Source organism: Chlorocebus sabaeus, chromosome 18 (genome assembly GCF_047675955.1).
Source record: "Chlorocebus sabaeus isolate Y175 chromosome 18, mChlSab1.0.hap1, whole genome shotgun sequence".
Taxonomy (NCBI): Eukaryota; Metazoa; Chordata; class Mammalia; order Primates; family Cercopithecidae; genus Chlorocebus; species Chlorocebus sabaeus.
The window spans coordinates 47,622,066-47,632,450 of NC_132921.1; the positions used below are offsets into that span (position 1 = coordinate 47,622,066).

Here is a 10,385-nt window from a genome sequence, read left to right on the forward strand (position 1 = left end):
GGAGGCAGAGGTTGCAGTGAGCTGAGATCACACCACTGCACTCCAGCCTGGGTAACAGAGCAAGACTCCATCTCAAAAAATAAATAAATAAATAAATAAATAAATAAATAAATAAATAAAAGCATGATTTCTGTTAAAACTAAGGTCAGTATTTCCTATACAGTCTTATGTTTCTAATCTTAGTTGTTTTGTTGTAAGAAGCATTTGTCTTTTGTCTTCTTTCCACTTATTTCTTTAATCATATTTAAGGAGTGTCCATAAGGAGAGCTTTACCTCCTTGAGGATTAAAGCCCCACAGTACTGAGCTATTTGTCTGTCAAAATGTCTGCAAAATTGGGAAAGTCATCATCACTCCTAACACAAACTTCAGAGGAGTGTAATGAGATTCTGACAGTGAAGATGGAAGAGGAAGAACAGACCTGTGATCTGGACTCTAACCTCCACTGGAGCAGCAGTTACAGCCCAGAGACCTTCCACCAGCAGTTCAGGCAGTTTGGCTACCAGGATTCACCTTGGCCCGGGGAGACTCTGAGCCGACTCTGGGAACTTTGTCATCTCTGACTGAGGCCGGAGGTGCACACCAAGGAGCAGATCCTGGAGCTGCTGGTGCTGGAGCAGTTCTGGCCATCCTCCCAAAAGAGCTACAGGCCTGGGTGCAGAAGCATCATCCAGAGAATGGAGAGGAAGCTGTGACTATGCTGGAGGATGTGGAGAGAGAGCTTGATGGACCAGAGCAGGTAAGAAGGATTCCTGTGGAGATGAAGCCCCAGGCTGAGTCAAGAGTGCTGGCACATCATTGGGCGTAGAGCTCTCAAACTGTATTCCCAGTCAGCACAACTGGATGTTTAGGGGTGAAATTACTAATGGGTGTCCCAGCAAATAGAAGGTGGCTCTACTTTTTACCTCCCTTTTCCTGTGTCCATGATAGTTTTTGCATAGTTTATTCTCTGTTATTTTATCCTCAAGTCGCAACCTCATGGTGTTCTTCAGCCTCAGTTATTCCTGTTTTTAGGTCTTTTTTGGACAAAGGAAGGACATGATTGCAGAGAAGCTAGCACCTTCAGAAATCACTGAGGAATTGCCAAGAAGCCAGCTCATGCCCATGAAGAAGTAGCTCCAGGGAGCATCATGGGAGCTTCAGTCCTTAAGACCGCATGGTGAGGGGGCAGGATTCAGTTCATGGTGGAAGGTGTAGGGGCCCTCTGCTCACCACACATATCTCGGCTGATTTATGCAAGAGGCCTCAAATCTCCCGCTGTCATCTTCTTACTGTGGAAACTTCTGTTATTTGTCCTACTAAATGAAGATCTTCAGTATTCTGTTCTTCTTTTTCAGAGATTCTTATAAAATCTTCAGATATTAAATCCCTGACATCTCCATCAGGGTTTTCATGCCTTTTTAAAGTAGCCCTTTTATCTTCAGGCAGCCCTTGAGGCTTGTCTGTGGGACCCCAAGGTACACAACCCAGAGACCACTGATCCTCATCATCATTTCCTGTATGACTGCTCAGTTACTGGTGGGATCTAGTAGCAAAATTGCCCATATTGCTGCTCAGGTGACTTTGTTCTCATACATTCTTTGAATACATTTCTCTACTCCCTCACATCCTCAAATGGCCTCAACTGATTTTTGCATTGCTTTCTATAAGTGCTCCAGAATAGCTGTGTAGCAATCTGTTCTTCCATTGCAAATACTAAACAAATAAGTGCTATGGGGAAAAAATAAAAACAAAACAAAGTGTAAGGGGGTTAGATGAAGGTAAGAAGTGGAAATAAGGCTGAGTTAGAGGCCTTATAGGTTGTGACTACTTGCTCCTGCTTCAGACAGAGTAGCTGTGTTTTCATCTGTTTTACATATTAGAACTCAATATAAAATTTCATTTGATAAAAGGGCCACACTACTGTCAACAGAATAGCGGGGATAGGATCTTATTATATAGAGTGGTAGGAAGGCCTCTCTGATGAAGCACCGTTTGAGCAGAGACCTTCCTTCTAGATGATCATCCTGGATAAAATAGGAGCCAGAGATTAAGAGGGAAATCCTACTTGGGAGCATCGCCTTCCCTCCCTCCAGCACTGCTTCCATAGTTCAGGAGTGGCTGATAGCTAAACAAGGTTAGAGTTTTTCCAAGGGAATTTTTATAAGAAACTACACAAAGAAAATACAGTAATTTAGAAAGATTTAGAAAACATTGCTTACCCTAACTTGGCAAGTACTGACTCTTAGAAGGCTTATACTGGGACACATAATACCTCCAGTCCAGAAATTGTCTTAGTTTACTTAGAAAAGTGAAAGTCTTTTCACGAAAAAGTATTTTCCATCAGAAAAGAGAGGGAGACCATCCCAGACTCAGCAGCTTGGTGTGGCGGTGACTACAGAAGTATCAGCCTCAAAGCCAGGTGTGGCAAGAACCACATCCTACCTGTGAATGTCCTCATGGAGGCCTTTCCTACATTTTTTTTAAAGATTCATAGAAATTTGAAACAGAATGCAAAGGGTGCAGGATCTTGTAGTACACGGCAGAGAGAACCAGCATCATGTGATAGAATAATAGAACCATTTCTTAAGGCCACAACATGATTTCTGCAGTACTGAGTCATGTCTTATCAAAGCTTCTGGGAGATGATCTTGGTCTCAGTGCTGTAAAGTATTAATTGATGCCAGGATTTTGATAGTAATGACTAATCATTGAGGTCACTTTGGAATATAAACTAGCAAAAATGAATTTGAGACAGAATCCTTACCATTTATAAAATGATTTCCACTTAAACTAGTAACAATAAATGAGTATGCCATATGCTATGGTTTGAATATTTGTGTCCTCCAAAACTGATGTTGAAACTTAATCGCAAGTGTGGCAGTATTGAGAAGTGACGCCTTTGAGAGGCAATTGGATTATCACCCCTGCCCTCATGAATGGATTAACTCGTTCGTGGATTAATGAGTTCATGGGTTATCATAGGAGTAGAACTGGTAATTTTATAAGAACAGGAAGAAAGGGCTGAGTTAGCATATTAATATGCTCAGACCTGTCACTGAGAAATGCCCTTCAGTGCCTCAGAACTCTTCAGAGGGTCTCCACCAGCAAGAAGGCTCTCACCAGATGCTCCACTCTGGACTTCTCCATCTCCATAACTATAAGAAATTCTTTTTATAAATAAATTACTCAAATTCAGGTATTCTAAGCAACAGAAAATGGACTGAGAATTTCCACATTTGTGAATAAATACAAGAAATAATTTTAAATTCCTTTTGTGATAACTATTTAGACCCATTTGATTTGATTTGATTTGATTTTTATGTAGTTTTTTTTTTTTAAGTTAGGTTTATTTAGTTTGCTGCAGCAAGAAAGAGAACACAGCACAGAAACTATGGGGTGTGTTATTAAGAAGGAATTGGGAAGGGCTTATGTTAAGATTTGAGCTGATGTTGGGTGATTCTAAGGAGATTGTAGAGACAGCAGGTAGATCCATTTTAAATAAATTCTAAAGAGTAAAATAACAACTCAGTTTTCTTATTCAGTATCACACTCCATCACTAACTGTTCTCCCCAGACCACCTTTCTCACCCCATCCTTTTGATTAGGCTTTGAGAGGGCCCAGGGGATCACTTATTGTCAGTGCCTCTCTGGGTTGCTTTTAATCTTATTTATATAATTACTTTAGCTCCAGCCAAGTCATGTCCCCAGATATGTCCAAAACTGTTGTACTTTGCTTTTATAAACTCATTTTAAGCTCCTGTCTTTCAGCAGCTTCAGTTAAAATGCCACCATGAGGATAACTAAAGTGATTTCTTCAGGTAATGCATCCACATTACACTGGCATTTTCACATCTGAGTTAGCAGTTCTGCTGGAGCTTTAGGCACCCTGAGTCATAAGGCCCTCTGCATCAAGCCAGATTTGTGTGCCGCCTGAGTGACTGCAGCCCATAAGCAGCCATGTACATTTTTCATAGATGTTAAAAGTAATACAAAATAATACAGCAAACAGCCATTCAACCAGTAATATAAAATCCATACAGGAGTAGAGGTTTTTCATCGATGGGTACTGTGCTACCCTTGATCTTTTGAGGTACTGGTTATCCTAGTCTATATTCTTCCCTTTATTTGCCTAACTTATATTTTCTTACTTTATTTTCCACATTCCTTTTTGGCCCCTTGGCTTTCTCCAGCTCATTTCTTTGTATAGTTATTCCTTTATGATTATTAAGCTTTTATTTGTTTATTGATACCCCAGTACTAAATCTTGTTTCTTATTCCCACTGGCACATTGGATTCCTCTCCTTCAAGCTGTCTCTGTGTCTCCAATCATTTCTTCTTTTTAAGCCCTTTCTTTCCTTCCAGACTTTCCTTAGTTTCTGATGTCTTTTTATCCTTATTCCCTATTCTGTCTTTTCCGTAGTACTTTTCATCTTTATAGTTTAGTTGACTGCCTCCTCAGTATGTAAACCTTTCTCTTTGTCTTATATAATCTTCTCAATATTTTGTCTTACACTCTCCATCCTTCACATTGTGTGTTGTTTTATAAACATGCTAGCAATAATCATGTATATTTCATTTGGATCATTCTTTCTTTTTCCTGATGACTTTCGTTTTTCTATTTCAGATGAAGACATCAAAACTACAAACGTGAAATCCGCAGCAAGGCAGAAGACTTCTTTAGGCATAGAACTGCATTGCGATGTCTCTAACATCCTTTATATCAGTGCCTCCCAGAGTTCCACATATAGAGCAACCTATGAACAAGATGGTAGGCTTGAAAGGAGACAAGGAAACCCGTCTCGGAAAAAAACAACACAAATGTGATGAATGTGGCAAAATCTTTAGTCAGAGCTCAGCCCTTTTTTTTACATCAGAGAATCCACAGTGGAGAGAAACCTTATGCGTGTGACGAGTGTGCAAAGGCATTCAGCCGAAGCATGATTCTGATTCAGTATCGACGAACCCATACTGGTGAGAAGCCCCACAAGTGTTATGAGTGTGGCAAAGCCTTTAGTCAGGACTCGAATCTTTTTAGACATAGGAAAAGACACATTAGAAAAGAAGTCCCATAAGTATCATGAGGGAATCAAAGCATTTACTCAGCTATTTCAGCACAAGGGAAGACACAAGGTGCAAACACTCCTTAGTACAAATCAGTGGTCTTAGTAAGCACCAGACTCCTTTCAAGAGCCATGAAAGCCACAGGAGAGAAGATTGAAGATCTCATGTCAGCATAATTTGCTTTCCTGCTTATTAATGCAGTGTCAGTTCTGATGTTTGCCATTCCAAAGCTTAATTCAGATTTCCATCCCTACACAGCTCTTGAAAAAGCATTCTCAGACATGTTCTACTATTTTCATTATTAACACATATAATGAACTAGTATATATCTTTTTAGACAAGTTGTTTTTTCCCTCATTGAGAAGGAATGTTTGAGTTACTCAGTGTAAAAATAGATATTCTCCTCCATTTCATAACTTAAGCACTAGAATTCTAAAGACCAAAAATTAAAGCACTCAAAAAAAATTCCTGGCTGGGTGCGGTGGCTCGTGCCTGTAATCCTAGCACTTTGGGAGGCCAAGGCGGGCAGATTGCCTGAACTCAGGAGTTCAAGACCAGCCTGGACAACATGGTGAAACCCCGTCTCTACTAAAATTCAAAAAATTAGCCAGGCGTGGCGGCATGCGCCTGTAATTCCAGCTACTAGGGAGGTGGAGGCAGGAAAATTGCTTGAACCTGGGAGGCGGAGGTTGCAGTGAGCTGAGATCATGCCACTGTACTCCAGCCTCAGAGACGGAGCGAGACTCCGTCTCTAAAATAAAATAATAAAATTCTTATTTTGTCTTCTGTTACCAGATTCAAAATATGAACATAGGATTGCAGAGGCCCAAAATAATATGTACTTCAAGACTAGGCTGAAGTGTCCCAGGTCACTTTCAGGAGGCAGATAGATAAAGGGCCTTAATCTCTTATGAAAGTACACCAGAGCCTCCATACTACTGATATCAAGTTAATTTCCTATGTTGGAAAAAAATAATCTCCTTTGCAATGTAACTTGGAAATAAGTCAATGGAAACATGAAAATGACTGCATGTCTACAAGGAGTCAGCTAAACAAGGAATGTTTTCATAACAATATTATTCTGTGGGTGCTTCTGTAATTAAGATGATGATCATCTTAATATAAAGAAAAAAGGGAGATGAACGAAATTGTCAAACGAGTGATGTACCACAAGTGTTGGCAAGTACAGTGTGTGATGGAGAAATGTACCACAGCTTAACTAGAGGAAGCCCTTAACTGCTGATGACAATGCTTCAATGTCCCTTTTTCTGGCACAAATCAGCTATGAATATGTTTCAAGCATCACAAGACAACCTTTTCAGAGTCGTCTGCATTCTTAGTAAGATGAGTTTCTAGATATGCTGTCATGAAATGAGACCCTGGTTTTGATGCTCTTGTACATATGGACAAATCACTGAAGTTCAATGTAAAGGGTCCACTGCAGTCCCTTATAAACAATTGTTGAACCTAACCATTATAGTTTATAAGTTTTAAGACATTTATGGGATATCTTATTTGGCTTATCTGTGGGATATGAGTAGCTATAAGTTTTACCTGTATTTAATTCAGCCAGATTCCCTGTTGAAAAATAAAATTACTGAATCATACATTATTAAAATTATTCTGACGGTATACAAGCAACATAATTATCTCTTTTCCAGAGATTCTTGATAAAACTCTGTAATGTTACTACAATAATACATGTATTGTGTTTTCCATGGTGTTACAGTTACCCAATATGGAGGCAAACATCCGAAGTCAAAGTCCTTGGAATAAGGGAAAAGACTCATAGTCAACTTCTTTGTCTGGTTGGGTTCCTCATAAAGTGTAAAACATTTCATTCTCGGAAAATCCAACCATATCTTCTGGAGTATCTCCAGAAATTGGCGTAGAGGAGCTCCAAATATGTGAAATTACCACACTCTACTTAGTTACTATGCTGATAAATATAAGATTAGTAGAAGGAGAAGTGAGTGTACATTTTATTATAGAATTTTCTGATAGTGATTATGATTTGTAGCTGTAGTGAATATGAATTTTATATTGAGGTGTGTGTATTTTGAGTCACTAAAAATGTAGGATGCTTTTTATTTGGGGCTCATTCTCTTTGTAATTATGGAGAGGAACAAACCATCTGTTGAAACAACAAATGCCTCAGAGATGTGTATACTGCTTAAATACGGAAAGAGTTTCTTAGGTTCTGTGTGAATAAGATGGCAGAATGTAAATCAAGTATTTTGAAGGAAGCACCTATCTTCACTTGGTGCTGCTGTCAACTTTGTAAGGTTGCATTCTGTTTATTGTGAATAATTTGAATGTCTTCACCAGAAAGTGGTGTGAATCTTATCGTCTATGATGAATCTTTAAAGGGTGTTTCTGTGTACTTTGAATTTCGCAGTTATGTAGGTATCCTAATGAGTGAATGGTACTAGTTTATATAAAAGGAGAATTAGTTGAGCTAACCTTGGTTTTAAAAATTAGCATTTTATTAGCATTTATTATTAACCATTATATTGATTAATTTTCAGGGATAGTAAATACTCCAAAATGAAACTGGTATTGTTTTATGGCTTTCACTTTATCTGGGCCTTCAAGGTTACCAATACTCCTTTGTGGTTTGTTTGGTTTTGGTTTTGGTTTTGTATACCACTCCCATTCTCTTCAGAGACCAAGTCCAATGTTCATCACTGTCCTTACAACAGTGGCTTAACACAGCAAGCCTTTCTGTGTTAGGAATGCTTCTGGATGCAAAATCCATCTTTGGTGGTTTAAACAAATAGGAATTTTCAACCCGAAATCTGGAAGGTGGGTTGCTGGCTCTCAATCAGCAACTGGAATGATGACTGGTCTAGCTTTACCTCATGCTATTTTGTCCGATTTTCGAGAGAGCTGTCACAGCTCTAGGAACTGGGATTAAGTCAGGAAGAAAGGACAAAGCCATGCTAAGCAAAAAGCTTTCCAAAAACCCTATCAAAATCTTGCTTATGTTTCATTGTTACAAGTGTGTCTGGTAGGGCAAGCATTTTCAACCTCTAGAGGGAAAGCAGAGCAGATGGGGGTTGAGGACGACATTGGGTTAGCCAACTGTGTTTGCCATACTAATCCTTTGCCACCTTACTCCTTATGAGCAGACAACTATGTTTTGCTTCCTGCATTAAAGGAAAAAAAGATAAGAACTCTTACAAGTTCCTGTGACTAAATTTGCCAAATTATTTACACTTTACCCATCATTTCCTTTCCCTCTTCTGAGAATGAGAGAGGGGTCTTTCCCCTCTGAGCCTCACAGCATTCTCACCTCTGAAAGGCCTTGGCTTCCAGTCATTCTTCCTCTCTTCTATTTCTTCACTCTCTGCCTTCCTTCTGCATCTATCCCTTTAACACTTAAATATGCTGTTGTGACCCTCCCTCCTACCCTATATTTTTCCAGCTCACACTGGCAAAGTTCAAGATGGTGGCCAGTCCCTGAGTGAGGGGAATTATGTGACCCTTAACTTTGCCCTCTTCATATGCATTCATCTCTCAACCAGTTACCTTGCTAAGGCATACATTTTATCATGCCCTTTTCCTGTCTAAGACATAGGCTTTCCCTTGTTTTAGGATAAAGTCAAAACTGCTAAACAAGATTTTTAAGGCGCTTTGTGATCTGACCACAGCTTACCACTTCAGCTTCAGCTCTTGCCATTGCCTCTGTGCTTCAGCCATTTTGAACTGTCAGAAGTCCTCCAGCCTTTGGACCTTTCCATGTACTCTTTTTGAACGCCTATCTAGCTTTCGCATGTTACCTAATTCCTGTGTATTCTGCATGCTTTAGTTTAGGTACCACTTCTTCCCTAACACCCAAAGAGTAGGTTGGGGAGCACTGGCACACTCTTATGTTAATTGCATATCAGTCTGTTCTTATCCTTACCATTAATCTCATGAAATAAAATATTTTTAAAGTATTAAATTGCAAATATGGCTGCAAGGAAGAGGAGAATAAATGACACCTTGGGGTGGAAAAAGTTACAGAGTAGCAAAAAGAAATATTTTTAAGGCTCTCCTAGTCCTGGAAAGAGTGAGTGAGACAATGAGAGGGTCAGGCACAGGGTGTCCTTTCACCTCTGTTGCCCAACCCCTGCAGAACTGTGGAGGGGGTTAGGGGAGAATCAAGGGGAGAGGGCTATGCCCCCTTGCCATTGAGTGCATTGGGAGGAAAATTGTTGAACAGACTGCTGGTACTCCAACACTGAACTCTCATAAAAACGGCAATTCCGTGTTAGGTAAATGGCCTCTGTCAGCTAGTATGTGGCTTGAAAGAGATATGGCAGTTTTCTGTACCCGGTGGGAACCTTGGAAAACAGCTGACTATAGAGCTGGAAAGTTGGGATACTTGAGCGAGTAACCTTGTGGATCCTGTAGCAAAGAGCTGCAGGGCCCACCAGAGCTTAATGGGGACCTATAGCTCTTCCTAGAAACAAAGTGGAGGCAAATCACCAAGGAAGAGACACTGATCCCCAGCCCAACCAAAACAAACAGATGATTTGTTGCCGCAGGTTTGGTGAGCAAGCACCACAGAAGACTAGCTGCCCAGAATAAAAACCAGAGAAGATCAGAACAGCAAGCCCACCTAACACCCAATCCATAGCACCACCTCGTCACAGGGAATGTACACCCCCCTCACCTTCTCAAGCAGATGGCAGAAAAGGGCAGAGTGAGAAATAGCCATGAGAGGGAGTTGAACTTAAAATGGACTGAATAATTCAATTTAATAATTAATAACTAAATATAACAATTTAATTCAGCTCTTTCACCACCCACCCACCCACCCAGTGGGGCAGGGATTCAAGAAAAAAAGATTATCAGTTATAAAAAATAAACTACATTTTCCTTTGCTCATTTGAGAAGCAATGTGATAACTTTTTGCCCTGTTAAATGGAGATTATATCTATTTCTGTATTGACTCCACTATTTCATGTTGCTTGAGAGCATGAGCTGCCTCATTCATTTACCATTGTTTCCTAAGCATCTGGCACAGTACGTGGCCCATAATAGGCACTCAAATACTTGTGGAACAAAAATACTTGAAAATTATGTATCTGATAAGGGATTAACAGAAATTTAAAAAATGGGCAAAGGTCATGAATAGACACTTGTCCAAAGAGGATACATAAATGGCCAATAAGCACATGAAAAGATGTCCAACGTCACTAATCATTAGGGAAATGCAAATCAAAAGCACGAGATACCACTTCACAACGTCAGGATGGTAATTATTTTAAAAAGAAACAGGTTTTGGAAAAGATGAGGAGAAATTGGAACCTTTGTGCATTGCCATTGGGAATGTAACATAGTGTAGCTGCTATGG

At 39.8% G+C, this 10,385-nt stretch overlaps 1 protein-coding gene across 1 annotated transcript; it reads left to right on the forward strand.

The window, feature by feature from the left end:
- The first annotated feature begins 254 nt into the window (after window positions 1–254).
- Window positions 255–6,819, forward strand: ZNF396 (zinc finger protein 396). Its single transcript, XM_007974263.3, is given in 6 exon segments — window positions 255–619; window positions 622–737; window positions 1,013–1,157; window positions 4,605–4,780; window positions 4,782–4,841; window positions 4,843–6,819. Coding segments are annotated over 6 exon segments (1,005 nt in total). The 5' UTR covers window positions 255–321; the 3' UTR covers window positions 5,053–6,819.
- The last annotated feature ends 3,566 nt before the right edge of the window (window positions 6,820–10,385 follow it).